Raw genomic sequence first — 20,284 nt, 5'->3', positions numbered from 1 at the left:
TAGTATGACAGAACTTAATTAATTTAGCAATACAATTGTAACAAAATTTTAATATTTAAAAAAAAAAAAACTAAATCCCTTTGCATAAATGTATTTAAAATATGGTAAATAGTCGTCTCTCTTATTAAATAGCCTCCAGTGTTTGCTTGCATAGTTGATTTTAAATAAATATATATATATATAAATTATACTTTTCGCTTTCAGAAAAGACAAAAGTTGCCGTTGTATCAGAACTTTGAATGTCGAAAATATTATGATGTTGAATTTTCAATATCTTTTATAGTTTACGAGATCAAAACTGGATGGACGGACGAACAGACAGACAGACCACACAAAACTATTCCCCTTTCGAAAATCGCTAAAAAAAATACTTATGATACTTGAATCTATTATCATGTATCTAAGCTTACTGTGTCATGACTTTGATCCTGTCCAGCTGATCATCGATAAAAGTTTTGAGTTGTTGCAACAGACTCTCCTCATTCTCGACCATGCGTTCTATCTTCATGGAGGACATCATGACATCAGATGACGTTCTTTGTACTAATGTCAGGACACACGTCAATGAAACAATGATGCGAATTACTTTGTTCATTTTGCAGAATAAACCAATAACGTTCACAATTGAAAGCAAAGAAACCACCAAAATAGATCAAAGTTGAACTGTATTTCACGTTGTCAATGAATTGTCTAGTCTACCTGAAGAGAGATGCCTCAAACTAAACACTGACTGAGTAATAGAGGCATACACGTTTAGGATTATCTCCAAACAATCACTACACATTTAGTGTTAGTCTTTGGCGTAGCCGCGGGAGGTGGGGGTGAGAAATTTGGGATTCAACCCCTCTTCCCACGAAATAAAATCCCTCCGCACGGTTGGGAGTGGAATTTTGTGGCTGATTTTTTCTTCAATTTTGTTTATGGTAGGTGAGATTTTAATTTTAAAACATAAATTACCTCAGCGCAGTCAAGGTTTTAGAGTTTAAAATCCCCCGCCACGTGGTTTTGAGGTAAACAGTAAAATAAAACTAAAAGCAAACGACAGTCACCAAATTCCAACACCGTAGCCAAGATGGGTTTTGAGCTAAACCCCCCTCCCCTTCGTCGAAAGTTTTTTGACGTTCAAAACCCTCCTCTTCAATATAAAACTAAATTTAGAGTAAATATAAATGTTTAGCTTACCTACCCCATTTCCAGAGGGTTTTAGGTTAAAAAAAAACACCTACAAAAAGATTTGAGGTTAAATACTCCCTCTTCAATATTAAATTAAAGCGAAATAAATTCACCGAATTCTACGAGCGTAGCCAAAGGGGGGGGGGAGTTTAACACCCCCTTCAGATGGTTTTAAATTCAAAACCTCACAACAGATGATTTTCGATTAAAAAAAATACTAAACCAAACTGCAGTCACCAAATTCCATGAGCGTAGCAAAGAGATGTTTTGATGTTAATCACATTTTTCCAGAAAAAAAAAAGGCTACAATGACTAAATGTCTTGTGAGTGTAGTCAAATAGGATTTGTTGTAACCATCTCCCCTCCAATTATAAAAAAACTAAAGCAAAACTTAATAGTTATAAAATTTTTACCAGTAATAAAATGGAGTGAAAAGCAATTTTCATCTTTGACTAGCAATTTTTAATAGAAGAGTAGCAGAATAATACAACATTAATAACTCAGAATATATTTTTTTTTACTTTCAAACAAAAACATTAGTGCTATATATGGGGGGGGGGGGGGTTAAACAAAAATCACAAACCCTAAACCCTCCCAGAAAAAAATCCTGGCTACGCCCATAATGTGAGTTGATTATTAAGATTTTATATCCACGGGATTTATGTCACAATACAATAAGTAAGCCATCGTTTAATCCTCTACTTTTATTTATAATCCAGAAGATATAAGAACAGGTCCCTCTATTCGTTTTTAGTAGGCATTTTGTGTACGTCTTTAAAGCGTACTTTAAAGTGTAGGATTAGAACGGGGTAGTTAAACAGACAACATTCCATATTTCCTAGTTTATAGTAGTAAGTTTAAATGGAGGTGTAGGTCTGCGTGTAACTAGCGTATGTGTTGAGATCTAGTTGATTCATTGTATGCAGAACGTCAATGTGTGTCGCCCTTCTTTCAAGTGTAACGAGACTAAAAGCCCGGGCTATAGTTTTAATTGAAACGATGTCGTCAAAGTAATGTTTTGATATCTACATTTGTATACCATATATAGGTGGCTACATAATGTTGAACAATATTGTTACACAAACTGTTCCTATAAAGACATATAATAGCGGAGACCACGAGGCTGTTGTGTATATAAGGAAGTTTTTGTTTATTTTGTTGATGTTAGGTAACAATTCATTAGTAAAAGGAAAGTTATTTAATTACATTTGCTTACATCCCTATCTAACAGAACAGATGTTCAGGAACGTTAATTGAGGTGAGTTTAAATGAGCTTAGAAATTCAAGAGTACTTGACTCAGTTCTTACGAAAGATAGAAAGAAAAGAAGATCATAAACTTAGGAACTACACATCTTTGAAAGTTTGTTTTTTTTTAAATTTGAATATATTTCTGCAATGGTTTGTCTCAACATCAAAACAAGAACATTTCATAATTGTTATAAGCATTAGGAACATTAACTGGCTAGTACGTTCCAGTACGTTGCACGGTCAACTATCTACATCATCAAAAGTTTTTAAAAAGTAAAGATTTTTCTTTACTGGTCTGCAGCTAAAACAATCAAAATTCATGTCCACTCCAAGTCTCATCGAAGTAGTTTACTACATCTAGAAATGTATATCATTGTGGATTTCTAAAATATTGATTGAGAATGTAAGATTCTCTTTCAGTCAAGATGATATTAAAACATCTTTAAGATCTTAGCATAAAGAATTTCAATTTATTATTTAAAAAGTAATTTTGTTGTTATTTAACATTTAATATTTTTCCTCAATAATTAGTACAAAAATCTATGTAATAAAATGTTTGCGTCTAGTTTAACATCATTGTGTTTATATAAGATAAGATAAGATAGAAGTTTGAGCTTACTCTGTTTTAGTCTATTTCATAATTATTAATAGCTATTGGACACTGAGAAAGCTGTTAATACATGTAAGTCGGTTGTATGGTAAGCTATGCAGGTCAAAGTGCAGTATGCAAGTGTATAGGATGTGAAGAATATTTAATAACAAGAACTGAAAAGCTCTCTAGAGTCGGATAAAAACTTTAACACTGCTTGCATATTTTGATATTTTTCAATAGGGGTGATCATGACAGCAAGTTAAATACACAGTAGCGCTTTTAGTTTAAAAGGGATTAATGTTTCACTTCAATGACATTTGTTGTAATTTTAAATATTTTAAATACTAAACGTAACTTTTAATTTACAAACAGTCGTAGCAAGCGTTAATCTGTAAATATTTTAATAAAACCTTACCAAATATCCATGTTTCTTGCACAAAAAAAGGCCAATTAAATGATCTTTTATTTTATTTCATATTTAATTTTAAGATATTTATTTGTCATATAGATAATAGGAAAGAAAAACAGTCTCAATAAAACTAAAATCGGCATTTTCTAGTACATACTTTAAAAAACACACACCTATTTTTTTGTTTACTTTTATCTCAACATCACATCTATAGGAAGCTACTAGCTTCTGGACAGAGTTTTTATAAATATGTGGTTGTTTTTTTAAAGCTTTACAATTTTTATTTCAATGTAAAGAAGAACAGATTTGGCCTAAAGGAAATTCTACTACAACAAATGTACGTCGTACAGATAAATAACAAATAACAATAACACAAGAATAAAGAAAGACGCATGTTTCATTTTTAAAAAGAAATTTAAAAAAAAATATAAAAAAAATACCAAAGTGGTACGGTCCCAGATTTGCACCCTTACATTTGCCATTGGGGGATGACGCGTCATATCATGGCGGACGAGAATGCCGTGCACCACCCAAGGTGGCCAACTTTCACTTCTAATATATCACCATTTTTGAATTTATATATTTAATATTTTTTTCTAACAGATTTTTGAAATAAATGGCATGGGTCATATTGCCAAAAATGATTTTTAAAGTAATATAAATTTTATGTCAGAAGAAATGTTTTGGTTTAAATATTTTAAAATCCTCATTTTAAACAATTTAATCGTAAACTCAACAACAACGATAAATGTTTAAAAAAATGAACTTCCGCCAAACATTAAAAACACAAATTTAAAATTCAAAATGGACGCAATTTTCAATTTTCCTTCTCGATAAAGGAAGATTTATTCATATTACTACATACATATTTGTATATTATTTTAGTGCAAATGGAAATTGAAATCTAAATTATGGCGTGAATTGATTTCTTTTAACTTAAACATTTCCTTATAAATGAAATCCAGTACTTCTAGATCTAGATCTAGTGTACTAATATTATATTGCCATCTCTTAGTGTTATTCAACTCTCATTGTTATTGGCTTATTGGAGTTGTAGAACGACTATATCTGATCGCTAAGGTTTAGCGAGATAAAAGTCAGGGAATTTGTTATAATTGAAATGATGTCTTTAATACAGCAACTACTGCAGCTCATGTTTTGAAAAGTGACGGAACATACACGATATTGTTATAAACATCAGCGTTGATGGATAATCCAGAATGTAGACCATTAGGAAGATTGTGGCACACCGTGCTACAGCCTGGAAGAGGCTGAGGCGCTACTGATCCCAAACTGTATAAGATATTCCGTTTCTTTGGTCACATCAGTTGCGCGGAGAGGGGGAAACTGCTGTGTGATTGACATCGTTCCAACCATAAACAATGCCCAGGTTTTCCGCTCACTTGCCCTGAGATGAACCAAAGACGTTCTACGACTTAAGGAGGCCAATACAGACTACGTTCTTAGTTAGTTTATCGATTACCCAAGAAAGGTTTGCTATTTTCAAACTATTTTCTACCTTTATCTTTACCTATCGTTGAAGCATCATACAAGATCTGTCAACCGTCTTTTTCTAGTTTTCTCAGTCCTTTGCTTAGATAGAATTTCGTTTAATGAAAATTTAGCCTGTACATTCTTTGATGTTGTTTTCCCATTGCTTTATTTTCCTCTTCTTCATGGTACTGTTTCCTGAAGAAACCTTGTGATGTGGCCATAGAGTTTTAGTTTTTCGTTTTTTGACAGTGAGTAGCATGTCATCTTTTGGATTTATTGCTGAATTATTTCAGATTCTAATGTCTTTTTTTGTGATTCGGTCTTTGTAAGTCTTTGTAAGTGACTTTAGCTTCTTTTCACTTGTTGCTTTGTTATAAATGTTTTTATGATGAAATCTTTTGTTTCATTGAGGAGGTCAATATTGTTCTCTACAAATCTTTTCGTCTTGATTGTTTAGTTCTTACGCTCCATTTTGCGCTATTGAGTCAAGCGGTATTGTGTGAATGCTTGAATTCTTTTTGTGCTTTTGGACAGCCTTAGTGTGTGCTTTAGATATATTCTTGGATTTTTTTACCCCTTTTTAGGGAAAGTTTTATTTCACATTATAAAGTTATTTTAATTGTATTCGTATTTTTTAAAATTATTGTTACAAATGAACAGTGATAGGTAGAGGTCAACGTATGACCCCGGCGAGATGACATAGCAGCGAGTGTTCTCTGGAATGTACATGTATAAACAAAGACAGGATGTGACGTGTCCTTACGTGTTTTTCCAGAAGGTACTAGCAATGTCCAGTGACAGATAGAGGTCACAACTTGTGACCCCGGCAAGATGACACCGCAGCCGATTTTTTCTGGAATCTACATGTATAAACAAAGACAGGATGTGACGTTTCCTCACGTGTTATTCCAAAAGATACTAGCAGTGTTTGTGTAACTTTGGAGGAGTGATTAGGGACTCTTTATAAGCCGGAGAGTTAATGTGAAAGTCAGTCGTGAGTGAGCCGTTACAGTCAATACAGACGATGTAAGACGTGTGCGGCTCTAGTGGAAGAGAAATGTGTACGACTCAATGCAAGTTAACTAGGGTAGAGTTAACTGGAGTGGACTACTGTCGTTAAAGTCTATACAGCGAACTACAGTGGATTTGAGCCGTTACAGTCGATACAGTTGATGTAAGACGTGTGCTCTGATTCGACTTGGTTCAGCTTTGGGAGACCTGGAGCGACACTGAGAAGTGTGTCGTTGGTCTGTTCTGTGGAATACGGCTCGATGCAAGCTGAGAAGAGATGAATTGCAACGAAGTGAAAAGATGAATTGCAACGAATTATAGCTAACTGTAAACTGACAGATATTGTACAGTCTTCTACGCTACATGTTACAGTGACGCATTTTTAGAGTTAATAGTCATTAAAGTTATATGAAACTGAAAGTTGAGTCGTCAAGTTCTTTGCTGTGTTTTTATTTGTGTGCCAACTAATACATTTAGCCAGAAGATTCAGAAATACGTAACATTATATTAGAGAATTAGTAGAATCTATTATTTGTCTTTCTATAGGGTTTTCGTATCAGGGCTGAAGTTCTCAGTGTCAGGTGTTCAGTTTCAGTCTTAGTCTTGAGTTTTCAGTCTGAGGGTTTTTGTCTCAGGTTTCGGGATCTCGAGTCTGAAGTTCTAGATTTAAGATTGCAGGTTTTTGTATCCATATTTGGTGCCCATTGTGACGCTGGGAGTTGTGTTGCTACGAGCTGAACTTTGAGTCTACAGTGTTGTTGAATATTCATCTTTGGTTAAAAGATATATCTACTTGTGTTGCCACTGGTGTATGAACTACTCATGATTGCAGGATTTTTGTCTTCAAATGGATCATTAAGGAGGTCAATATTGTTCTCTATAAATAGTATTTTATTAGAATTTGTCCCATATTATACTATATCATACTATATATATATACTTGTATTCATATTATTGAGTTGCAGAATTGTGTAAAGGAACAGAAGGAGGAATATGACAAGGCAGAACAAGCAAGATTGGATAGGGAGGGGCGGCTTAAGGAGGAGCAAAGAGCGTACGAAGGACGCATTTAGAAGAAAGAACATGAAAGCTGGAAAGAAAGAGAAGCAGTGGAAGCTAAAAAGAGGCAGGAAGAATTAGAAATGGCAAAACTTCAGGAAAGAATTGTGGAGGAGTTACAGAAAAGTGTTAAGTCTAAGAAGAGGAGGTTAAGATACAAGATAAACACAGAAATATAATTGACAAGTTAGACAAGAGTTTTCAGACTATGAAAGAAGACGAAGAGTTAATAGGTTTTCTAACTTTATTTGAGGCAGTGGCAACAAGGTGCTGCATTGAAAAGAAAAAACTGGGCTTTACTATTGTCATATAAATTGACTTCAAAACTCAAGAACTTCATGCTTCAAAATGATTTATTTAACAAAAGAAAAACTATGAAGAAGTAAAAATTATTTTAATGAGGCAAGCTGATATTAATGGAGAAATATGTAGAAAAGAGTTTCACCAAATTAAAGCAAAAGAAAACAAGATTACAAAGAGAGTTTGTGTTACACAAACTCAGAGGCGGCCCCCGTCGAAGTCGGATCCCTGTCGGATCTGCATATTCGCAAATAATATTCAAGAGGTGATTTAATTTTGATGGTCAAAAGTAATAATGTTTCAAAGATTCATTTGCCGTAAATTTAAATTAAATAAAAAATAGTAGATTAGTTTTAGTATATTAAAACATTGCAATATTGATCAAAACGTTTGGAAATGAAAATCTACACTTTTTTTTACACTTTAAGTTTAGAAATTGAAATTCTACATCTTAATCTAGTCTATTTTAGTCTTAACTAGATCTAGAAATTGTAGATCAAGACTCTAAAATAATTTTAATTAGAATATAAATCCAGATCTAGATATACTGTAATAAAAATCTAGATCTAGTTTAAAAAAATCTAGATTAGATCTAAATCAAGATATCATTCCTTTTTTAAACGCAAGTCACATAACGAGGCTTAATAAACATTACTATACCGAGTTCTTTTTTCATTTCATTTAAAGAATTCATTCCATATGACTTCAAAGGAAAAAAAAAACTACGTCACACGGCCTAGCTAGACTAAAAATCGTCTTCATCATTACGAGCCATTTATCGAGTGTTCATAGACATTGGTGCACCGAGTGCGTTCTTTTAGCATTTCTTTTAAAGAATTCATTCCATATGACGTCAAAGGAAAAAAAACACTACGTCACACGGCCTAGCTAGACTTAAAATCGTCTTCATCATTACGAGCCATTTATCGAGTGTTCATAGACATTGGTGCACCGAGTGCGTTCTTTTAGCATTTCATTTAAAGAATTCATTCCATATGACGTCAAAGGAAAAAAAAACACTACGTCACACGGCTTAGTTAGACTAAAATATGTTTGTTTGTAAAATGTTTTACATGTTTCGGATGTTCCTTCAGAGTTGAAGATAGTTTACTTCCTAGTCCAAACCTCCCGCAGGACGACGGGGGATGGGAGCGGGCAGGGTTTGAACCCTCGACCGTCGATAAATCCGAACGACAGTCCAGCGCACAAACCGCACGACCAGGCAACCAACAAAATATGTTTTCATCTTTACGAGCAATTTTCGAGGGTTAATGGACATTGGTGCACCGAGTGCGTTCTTTTAGCATTACATTTAAAGAGTCATTCATATGACGTCAAAGAAAAAAAATTCCATTACCTCACAATAGGCTAGTACCGGTACCATAAAAAATGTCTTTATTTACACGAGATATTTAACGAGGGTTCATAGACATTGGTGCACTGAGTTCTAATAGAATTTATTTAAAGAGGATCAAAGCCGCATTGTTTTTGCGTTTTATCTGTTAGTCGGTCTGTCCGTCATCTTGATATAAAAAAAAAACAACTAAAAGTTATTAAAAATTGATTAACCTTTATTTTACGTTTCAAAACATCGCAATAATTTTTAGGTATGAACACAATTGAAAAGTTTATATAATAGATTGTTCCGGATGTTTGTATAAATAGTAAAAGAAAAAGAGAATTTTAGATAAATGTAATACCGTTAATTAAATTTTTTGGATGGTCTCGTATAAAAATTAGATGTACTACAGCCATGTGGAGAGATTTTCATACCTTACTTTGGTGTTTGGATTCTGTTTTCCTTAAAAATCGGAACATAATATTAACGATAATTAGATTTTTGAATGTTTTAGGTAGAAAGTTAAATGTACTGTAAGAGAGTAGTGAGTTAAAATATTTTTCATAAAAATCCGTTAAAACAATTATTTCGTAAATGAGAAGATTATTTGTTTATTAATTAGAAGAGGGAGTTCAAACAATTATTTGGCGTTAGTAGATTTTTTTAAAAATTCGGAACTTTCTGGCGACGATTTGTAAGAAACAAAATCCGGAACATTCTTTATCGATTACAAAACTTCTATGTTATGTTTCAGCAAGAAAATTAAAAGTATAAAAAGTAATTTTCAGTAATCAATTCTAGTAAATTACTTTTTTTTAAAGCCCTGAACAACCTATTGTCGATATTTTTAAAATTTGTTTAAAGATGAAAATACGGAACAATTTGATATTGATAACCAAATTATAGTGACGCATTGTCAAATAATATAAGTATAATATTAGTAAATTATGCGATTTCAAACAATCATTAGGCATAATTCATGTTTTATAAAACAATATCCGGAACATTTTTACACTTAATGAAATATAAGCCAGTATAGAGATTTTGATTTAGCATTAATATGCTATTTACATAAAAAACGGAACAACATATTATTGATAATGTGTTTTTGCAACGTTTAAGCATGGAAATTGAATGTAATATAAATTAGAAGAGCAAACAAACATTTGTTGGGGTTGATTAGTTTTGCACAAAAAAATCCGGAACATCAATTTTTAGATAATTAAAACTATTGAGATGTTACGGGAGGAAAATTAAAGGGTAAATCAGATTTTCAATTGCTTTTAGAGTTCTAGTTTTTTTAATTTAATCGTGACGGACAGACCGACCAACAGACAAAACGCACAAAAATAATCTTCTTTTATTCGGATGGGGGCACTAAACAAAAAATAAATAAAATCTGATTTTTTAAAAAAAGTTTAAGGAATTTGTTTTGCACCTGATCATGTTGCGACGTTACGCTACTGCACGAAAATCGCTGCATAAAAAGTCCATTTAAAAAAAATGTGCGTAATATTTACATACAAAGTGCATTATTAGCCTTTATAAACAAACAGAAATGTTTTCTTTTTAATTTTAGCAGCTAGTTGACCAGAAAAAAACATCTTTAACTATTATTTATATTTGTTGTAAACATTTCCTGTACATTTTAAAAATATATTTGACTTAGAGATACTGAAAATACACAAAAATTGTCCATCTTTGTTAGCATATTGTAACATTGCCTCCCTTACATTTACGTAATTGTTTTAGAATTGGTGTATTTTTATGAAAAACTCGCTTGCATAATTAATTTTATAAATTAAACGGTTTGCTTTTAGAAAACCAAAAGTAGCCGTTGCACCTAAACTTTTGAAGCCGCATTTAATGATGAAATAATATTTTTCATATCTCTTCTAGTTTTCGAGATCTGAGTGTGACAGACGGACAGACGGACATTTTGCACAAACCTAATAGCGGCTTTTTCCCCTTACGGGGGCCGCTAATGACTTCAGAAGCTATTTTGCAGATTTGAGGAGAGCGCTAAATAATTGAATGGAGATGTCGGAAGTGAAGGAAACAGTGGAAGATGTTAAAATATGATTATAACCGATAGATTGACGGACAGCGTTTCCTCAGAAGTTTATCGACAGCTGATTCTAAGCAAACATGATAGTGTGGAGGACAAGTTGCAGGTGATTGAAGACTACAGGTGCAACAAAATCACCGTGTAAGGAAGAAGTAAATGTTTATGTAGCGGGAGCTACTGAAGCTACTGGTCAGAATTATGTTCGTGTCAGGAAACTGATATCATGTTTCAAGTGCGGAACATAAAATTGGGTCATAAGTCAACGGAATGTTATGAGTTGGAGCAAAACCAAAGCAGGTGACAGATGGACCAAGACATGTGTCGGGTGTAAGGAATATGTCGCATGGTGGATACCGGAAGCAGTTTGATAGCAGAGGAAGAAGAATAGATGGAAGAAACTGGAGAGGAGCTTATAATGATGTAAGCTATGGATATTATGGTGAAGGTAGTAATAGAAAAAATAATGCTAATGTCAATTATACCAAAGAGAAAAACACAGAAAAACAGAGGAAAGTTCAACAAACATGTCCACAGAGGTGACTAAATGGCTCTAGTGATTTACAAAATTGTTGTCATTCTAATCTGGCAGAAGAAATATAATATTTAACACCGTGCAAGATGGAAACTTTGTCATATGATGATATAAAATTAAAGAAATCAGTAGAAAAGTTAAAATTTGAAGAAGGTTTAATGAATAAAATAAAAGTGTCTATTTTACTTGATTCTGAATCAAACGTTATTGCTGCAAGAAAATCATAGATATAATTCCAGGTAGCTACAAATTGAAATTTATTGATGGAACAATTAGGGAATATACGCTAGCATGTATTAACATTGAATCAAATTACATCACAGGAAAATATATGGTAGCGTGTTTTGAAGACCCAGTAGCTGACTTAATAATAGGTAATATTCAGAATGAACAACATGGTGAATATATTGGTGCCGCTGTGATAAGAGCAATGAAACAAAGAGAAAATGATGATGATGTTTTGAACAATTCAGAAGCAATACGAGATTGTTACAAGTTGTTTGTTACATGTGATGATTTCTTGAAAGAACAAGTTAGTGATCGTACTTTACAAGAACTATGAAATCGTCAGAAAGAAAAGAGTGTAGATAACAAGATAACATTGAAGTGTTCAATTTAAGATATTTGACAGATTGTTATACCGTGTGTTCAAAGGTCAATTTGGTCAGGAAGAGAAACAACTTGTGGTTCCATTATCGAAAAGGGAGATAATTTTAAGAACAGCTCATGAAAATATTTTGCAGGTCATTTATCAGTAAGAAACACAAAGTCAAGAACATATCAATATTTCTTTTGGCAAGGTTTGGATAAAGATGTAAAGGAGTTTATTAAAACTTGTGATATTTGTCAACATTGTAGAATGCCACGAAGATGTGACAGAGTAGAACTTGGCAGTATGAATATTGTTACAACGACGTTCTACAAAGTGGCATTAGATATTGTTGGTCCTTTAAAGGTTATTGAAAACAAAAACAGATTTATTTTAACACTAGTTGACATTGCTACGAGACGGCCAGAGGCAATACCTTTACGAAACATTACTACTGAAACTGTGACTGAGGCGTTAAATACAATAGTAAGTAGAATTGATATACCGCAGGAGATATTAAGTGACAACGGAAGTCAATTTACTGCAGATCTGTACAAGGAAGTTTGTAATTTGTACAATATTAAGATAGTACATTCAACTATTTTTCACTCTAGCTCTAGTGAAATGATAGAACGCTTCAATTCTTCACTGAAAAGTTTGCTAAGGGAAATTATACACGAAAGTCCAAAAAGTTAGCGCTGCACTGTTTGCCTACAGAGAAGTTCCGAATGAAACAACAGGTATATAGCCATTTCAAATGGTCTATGAAAGATGAGAGGACCCTTGGCTATTTTGGTGTTTCTGAACATAGATGAAGAAGATGAATACAGGAATGTTTACTCATACTTAATGGATTTGAAGGAGAGATTATTTCAAGTAACGTCAGTTGCTAACAGAAATAAGCAAAAAAAAAAAAAAAAAGCAAAAGTACAAGATACAATATGGTAGATACTCTATGATGTGCAAGATTGATGAAGGTGATTGTGTATTGATACTTAAACCACAAAGAGAAAACAAGTTATCCTTGTACTGGAAAGGTCCATTTAAAGTCATGAAGAAAGTATCAATATTTAATTTTCTAGTGAAGAAGGGAGGTAAGCTGAAACTTGATTACATTAATCCGTTGATGAAATATCATAACAGAAATAAAAATGACAGAAGTGAAAATGTTACAAATATTGAAAATGTGAACAATATATTGTCTGCTAATATGGTGTCTGTTGTAGCTGATGAGGATGAATTTGAAGAAGACTTGAGAAATGAAGATATCTTACCCAGCATTGAAACATTAGAAATCAATCATAAGAAACAAATGAATGAAAACATTTTATCACAAGTGAAAGATAATCCAGACTTCAACCATAGAAGAGAAATTATGAAGGTGTTCGATGATTTTAAAGAAGGCAAATTATGAAGGTGTTCGATGATTTTAAAGAAGGCAAATTATGAATGTGTTCGATGATTTCAAAGAAGACAAATTATGAAGGTGTTCGATGATTTTAAAGAAGGCAAACTATGAAGGTGTTCGATGATTTCAAAGAAGACAAATTATGAAGGTGTTCGATGATTTTAAAGAAGACAAACTATGAAGGTGTTCGATGATTTTAAAGAAGGTAAACTATGAAGGTGTTCGATGATTTTAAAGAAGGCAAACTATGAAGGTGTTCGATGATTTTAAAGAAGGCAAACTATGAAGGTGTTCGATGATTTTAAAGAAGGCAAATTATGAAGGTGTTTGATGATTTCAAAGAAGACAAATTATGAAGGTGTTCGATGATTTTAAAGAAGGCAAACTATGAAGGTGTTCGATGATTTTAAAGAAGGCAAACTATGAAGGTGTTCGATGATTTTAAAGAAGGCAAATTATGAAGGTGTTCGATGATTTTAAAGAAGGCAAATTATGAAGGTGTTCGATGATTTCAAAGAAGACAAATTATGAAGGTGTTCGATGATTTTAAAGAAGGCAAACTATGAAGGTGTTCGATGATTTTAAAGAAGACAAACTATGAAGGTGTTCGATGATTTTAAAGAAGGCAAACTATGAAGGTGTTCGATGATTTTAAAGAAGACAAACTATGAAGGTGTTCGATGATTTTAAAGAAGGCAAACTATGAAGGTGTTCGATGATTTTAAAGAAGGCAAACTATGAAGGTGTTCGATGATTTCAAAGAAGACAAATTATGAAGGTGTTCGATGATTTTAAAGAAGGCAAACTATGAAGGTGTTCGATGATTTTAAAGAAGACAAACTATGAAGGTGTTCGATGATTTTAAAGAAGGCAAACTATGAAGGTGTTCGATGATTTTAAAGATGACAAACTATGAAGGTGTTCGATGATTTTAAAGAAGGCAAACTATGAAGGTGTTCGATGATTTTAAAGAAGGCAAACTATGAAGGTGTTCGATGATTTTAAAGAAGGCAAACTATAAAGGTGTTCGATGATTTTAAAGAAGGCAAACTATAAAGGTGTTCGATGATTTTAAAGAAGGCAAACTATGAAGGTGTTCGATGATTTTAAAGAAGGCAAACTATGAAGGTGTTCGATGATTTTAAAGATAGTATTTCTGACATACCAGGAAAAGCAAACATGGAAGAATTGAAGATAAAGTTGTTGGACACTAAGCCTATAGCATTAAAGCAATATACTGTACCAATGAATATGGAGGATAAATTACAAGAGGCAATTGACTGAAGTTGGGTATCCTAGGACCCACAGATTTACTGTATGCCGCTCCTGTTGTGGTTATTAAGAAACTTGATGGTACACTACGCCCATGCTTTGATTACCGCAAGTTGAACAATATTACACAAATACCACCAGACTTGATTCCAAATCAGGAAGAGTTATTCAATAAACTCTACAAGGCAAAGTGTTTTACTTTATTTGATTTAACTAAAGGGTATTGGCGAATACCTATAAGTGCAGAATGTAAGGAGTATACAGCTTTTAGAGTCCTGGGAGAACATTACATGTTTCATTACCTCCCATTTGGTTTAAGGGGTCCTCCTTTGTCATCTGCAGCGGATTTTCTTTTGGTCTCAATTATGTATCCTGCGGCTTTTGTGAGTGACCACTAACTGTCTCGTTCTGAGGCTACATGCAAGCAGCTGCTCTTTTCTATGTCAGCGCGAAAAGCTTATCTCTGCTTTAGACCAGCGTGTATTACATAATTTATTGATTATTTATTGATACTTTTATTATATAGACATCTCTAAGAACTCGATCTAGACCTGATTTAAAACTTTTAAGATCTAATCTAGATCTAGAGCTAGATATAGTTCAAAATCTGAAATCTAGACGTAATTAAATTGTATGTATTAAATGTACGTAAAAGTATAACAAAGCTTAGATAATTTTTAAATAAACTTTAAGCAACTTTAAATTTGATATAATCAGTTATCGGTACACTACGGCTGACTGTGACAGGTTGGGGGAGGTGATGTGTGTTTGGCGCGTTTAATGTCTAGGGGATGATTATTTTTAAAGCTATCACACAACAACCCGTCAGCATATATATCGGGAGCAGGCGCGCAACGAGACAAGCAATGAAAGAGAGATACAAAAGTTAAAAATGAAGAATATTTATTTACATAAATATTTACATATAAGAATAAAAAAGGGGGAGGGTTTGCATCTATCTCTAGTGAACACTATGTTTGATCATCACTCTGGCACTTAATAAGAGAATATGTCACTTTGTCTTCTGAACTTAGCTGGTTGTCCTGTTGATGTCGCAGCTGGCTGTGTCCTGGCTTGAGGTTCTGCAGCTGGAGGTGGCGCTCTAACGGGTAGAGGGACGCCGGTGATTCAGTTCTTGTGGAGTCTCAATCCAAAGTTCTGATATCTGTAGTGGGCACAGTAAGGCGAGTGGCCGGCTACCGTGGGCACAGGTGGTACTACGGGCAGAGCTGATCTGTCGTGGGCAGCGTAGGGAACAAGATAAGTCCAGTGAGTTGCAGATGGTTTGGCGTAACTACGACGTCTCGCACAGATCTGAGTCTATAGGGACATCGCACCTAATAAGTTGACAGGTGGGCTGTCGAATAGGCGGGCAAGGCCGATAGCGCCAAGTAGTAGAGTTGAGCAGATCCACGTAGTCAGTAGAGGACACTCAATAGCAAGTGGGCAAGTGATCCGATAAATAGGCAAGTGCAGTGCTGAATAGCACTAAGCACATAGGCAATAGGTGATTCTCGATAGCAAACAGTTGAGTAGTGTCGAGTAGACACTAAACAGCAAATAAGCAGACACCTGAGGGAGGCACCCGGTATTCCTTTAGGAGTAAGAATAAATGAAGTAGTCCAGACTCGATTGACAGCGATAGAGAAATAAGAGGGTCTGATTTGATTTGGATCTACTTTATATAGGCCTGGAAAATGCGGACGGAAACAGGAAATGTCCTAGGCTAAGAATTATCTTACACGTGGGTGAATTAGACTTGAGATGGGAGTCGCACCTTGGAGCGTTGAGAGGCGTTTTGAATAGAGTAATCTCCCAGATCAAAGAGAGACGTGGGAGAAGAGGGGGGGGGAGAAGAGTGACTTGCATTCCACACAAGGTGGTGTCATCTTCGCCCGTCAGACATCCGGCCGGTACGATTAAAGAAAATGTGTTTTTATCTTTACCCCGGTCAAGGGAGATAAATGAAAGCCTTGGTCTAGTTGTCTCAAGGTGGTCGACTAAGTCTAGCCTGGAGAGGAAGGGTGGGGCGGGTGGAGATATTGAAGATAGGACGGGAAATGACTAAAATAAAATAAGTAAATAATAGTAAATAATGATTAATGCTGTGATAAGTACGAGTGACTCTGACAGCAAGCTTTTGACTTGTCACACTGACAACGACATGTTTTTTTTTTACTCAAATTTGTAGCCAAATTTAATATTATCTCATATTTACATCAAAAATGATACCGGTGCGGCTAACGAGCTAGTAATTCTTTTCTCAGCGCCCTGGTTCATCCATGAAGTTTTAACTTGAATAGAGGTACAGTATAGCTTTATAAGCATCTCGATATACCCAAAACATATGCACGAGTCCTCTTCGTAGATTTCTCCTCGGCTTTCAATACCATACAGCCACATCTAATGATAAACAAACTGAGTAACTTAAATGTAAGCCCTTACTTGCAAGCATGGGTTCTAAACTTTTTAACCCAACGGCCCCAGTATGTTAAAGTCAACAACACCAAATCGTCAACTCGAGTACTATGTACGGGTGCTCCACAAGGTTGTGTACTTCCTCCTGTACTATACACTCTTTACACTAATGACATAAGAAGCATCTATGACTCAGTTAAACTCATTAAATTCGCTGATGATACTGCCATAGTCGGTCTTATTTCAGGAGACGAAACTCAGTATCGAAGCTCGATAGAAGAGTTTACAAACTGGTGCACCGACAACTTTCTAGAACTGAATGTAACAAAAACTAAAGAACTTATAATAGATTTTAGAAAGAAAAAACAAACTATACGTGAACTGCAAATAAACACTACATCTATAGAACAAGTAAAGGCATATAAATATCTAGGCGTTATCATCAACAACAAGCTTTCATGGGAAGACCACCTTGGAACTCTGACTAAGAAAACAGCCCAGCGACTCTTTTTTTCTATACAAACTCAACAGTTTTAAATTAAACAAGAAGATCCTTGAGACATTTTACGGCGCGACTGTACAAAATCTGCTAACATACGAAATAAGTTGTTGGCAAGGCAACGCCTCATCTAAACAATTGCAACGTCTTGAAAACATCATTAAAAAAGCATCAAAAATTACACTCACAACATTACCACATTTAAAGGAACTTTTTGAACAAACGTGCCTAAGAAAAATCGAAAAAATCTTGGAAGACAACGGCCACCCACTCCATCAGAACTACGCCATGTCGTCGCGAAGTGGGCGACTGCTGTCAATCAAAACAAGAACGGAGCGGTACAAAAACTCGTTCGTACCTCACTCGGTCAGACTCTATCACCGCCACTCATTGATCAGGGAACATGAAATGCACCAAGATACCTGTTTGTAGTCGCTGAATGAACTCTTTATGTTGTCTGTTGTATTTATGTGTATTTTTCATTTGTGTTGTCTTTATATGAGAAACGAGTCCTTTTAATCACAACAAATTTCCGTAAGGATCAATAAAGCAGTCTTAGTCTTAGTCTTATAGTGTAATACAGTTAACTAGAATACAGTCGATACTGTTAAAGTGAGATGTTTAGGGCTTGGTACAGTTGGGAGTCGATAATGTTTAGTAAGACCCGGAACAGTTGAGTAGAGCAGAATATGGCTCGGTACAGTTGAGTAGAGCAGAATATGGCTCGGTACAGTTGAGTAGAGCAGAATATGGCTCGGTACAGTTGAGTAGAGCAGAATATGGCTCGGTACAGTTGAGTAGAGCAGAATAAGGCTCGGTACAGTTGAGTAGAGCAGAATATGGCTCGGTACAGTTGAGTAGAGCAGAATATGGCTCGGTACAGTTGAGTAGAGCAGAATATGGCTCGGTACAGTTGAGTAGAGCAGAATATGGCTCTGTACAGTTGAGTAGAGCAGAATATGGCTCGGTACAGTTGAGTAGAGCAGAATATGGCTCGGTACAGTTGAGTAGAGCAGAATATGGCTCGGTACAGTTGAGTAGAGCAGAATATGGCTCGGTACAGTTGAGTAGAGCAGAATATGGCTCGGTACAGTTGCAAAGAGCGGAATATGGCTCGGTACAGTTGAGTAGAGCAGAATATGGCTCGGTACAGTTGCGAAGAGCGGAATATGGCTCGGTACAGTTGAGTAGAGCAGAATATGGCTCGGTACAGTTGCGAAGAGCGGAATATGGCTCGGTACAGTTGAGTAGAACGGAATATGGCTCGGTACAGTTGAGTAGAGCAGAATATGGCTCGGTACAGTTGAGTAGAGCAGAATATGGCTCGGTACAGTTGCAAAGAGCAGAATATGGCTCGGTACAGTTGAGTAGAACAGAATATGGCTCGGTACAGTTGAGTAGAACAGAATATGGCTCCTTACAGTTGAGTAGAGCAGAATATGGCTCGGTATAGTTGAGTAGAGCAGAATATGGCTCTGTACAGTTGAGTAGAGCAGAATATGGCTCAGTACAGTTGAGTAGAACGGAATATGGCTCGGTACAGTTGAGTAGTAGGTACAGAGAAGTGCAGAGAAGTTTAGTGAAGTTGCCTTTTACGCTACTTCTGTACAGCGACAAACCATTAGAATTTAAAGTAAATAAAGTGATCGGAAGTTGAAATTGTAGTTGGCTAGTTCTTTCATCAGGCCGGTCTTAGGTAATTGGAGGCCCTAAGTAAAGGGAATTTGGTGGCCACCAAATGAAATATAAAAATAAAAACCAAAGCAATATTATTTCACAATTTATTAATAACATTCTTGTATCTATATCCAAACAACACATAAATGAAATTCATTTAGTGTAATCTCCGTAGCGTGAATCGTACACTAGTGCTGTTTGAATAGCTTTCACTCTTTCGATCCTGTATTCCTAGCGTGTATCGGAAACAGGTCTGACTGGCAGAAGGTGTACCTGTGGTTTCAGAAACCTGCCATTGCTGTGTTGAAGCTCCAAACAATAGATACATTTGATACACTCCAATGAGTGTCGTTCAACAACTTAAAGTTTTCACTATAATAACTTGGGCACCTTCAGTTCTACAAACATAAATTCTGTTTGTTTTTTAACCTTCCTCAAGACCCAGACAATATCGACAGTTAGAATCCTACATAGTATTCATTGATTTCTTCTGGTGTTTTCACAATGATGTATAGTTACTAAATCAAAAGAGACTTAAAGCCAACACACAAAAAAAAAGATATTTCGTGACATGTTTATTTTAACAAATCCTTAGTGTGTATGTATAACCTTAGCACTAATAAGTTATGTCCCATATTTCCTATTCATATCGTCTTCAATGTCTAGTTGTGTAAGATTTGGCTTGAGACCACAACGTCTTCTAAATAAATTATTTTTAGATGATATCCACTTGGTGAGAACTGAAATAAACAAGACAAACATTTAAAAATACCTTTTTTAAAGGCAGTACTTCGATTAAAAAACTTAAAATATAATAAAATGTAAACAATATGCAAAATAATAAAAACTTTGCTCTTGCTTCAGCTTCATCAGCACGATGTCCAACGACGTTAGCCTCTGAGCTAAAGCTACAATTGTGTACATTTATATTTCATCTTTGGTACTCTCATTATATAGAACTAGATCTAGATCTATCGAAACTTTTGATTTTGAACTCTTAAGATCTAGTCTAGATCTAGATCTACTTCTAGAAATAGAATCGAGATTAGATATACGTAAAAATATAAGCAAAGCTTAGATAATCTATCAATAAAGTGAAAGCAACATTAAATTTAATAAGCAACTCTGTTATCCATTACGGCTGACTACGCCATTTTTTTATAGCCTAATTTAATTTTTTTTTTACTTTAAAAAA

General features: G+C 34.7%; 2 protein-coding genes across 3 annotated transcripts in view; both read right to left on the bottom strand.

The window, feature by feature from the left end:
- LOC106058828 (prolyl 4-hydroxylase subunit alpha-2-like) overlaps positions 1 to 742 on the bottom strand; it is a 68,818-nt gene extending 68,076 nt beyond the window's left edge. For both annotated transcript variants that reach the window (XM_056042874.1, XM_056042875.1), the window contains exon 1: positions 411 to 742. In XM_056042874.1, the coding sequence (XP_055898849.1) occupies positions 411 to 595 (185 nt within the window). In that variant the 5' untranslated portion in view covers positions 596 to 742. The remainder of the gene's footprint in view (positions 1 to 410) is intronic.
- Positions 743 to 19,644: 18,902 nt separating this feature from the next.
- The window catches only part of LOC129928439 (prolyl 4-hydroxylase subunit alpha-1-like), a 35,670-nt gene continuing 35,030 nt past the window's right edge, over positions 19,645 to 20,284 (bottom strand). The window contains exon 9 of the mRNA XM_056042900.1: positions 19,645 to 19,829. Coding sequence (XP_055898875.1) covers positions 19,714 to 19,829 — 116 coding nt within the window. The 3' untranslated portion in view covers positions 19,645 to 19,713. The remainder of the gene's footprint in view (positions 19,830 to 20,284) is intronic.

The sequence above is a fragment of the Biomphalaria glabrata genome, chromosome 9, assembly GCF_947242115.1.
Source record: "Biomphalaria glabrata chromosome 9, xgBioGlab47.1, whole genome shotgun sequence".
In the NCBI taxonomy this organism is placed as follows: domain Eukaryota; kingdom Metazoa; phylum Mollusca; class Gastropoda; family Planorbidae; genus Biomphalaria; species Biomphalaria glabrata.
Note: the sequence above shows the minus strand (reverse complement) of the source record. Positions and strands in the feature narration are given on the sequence as shown.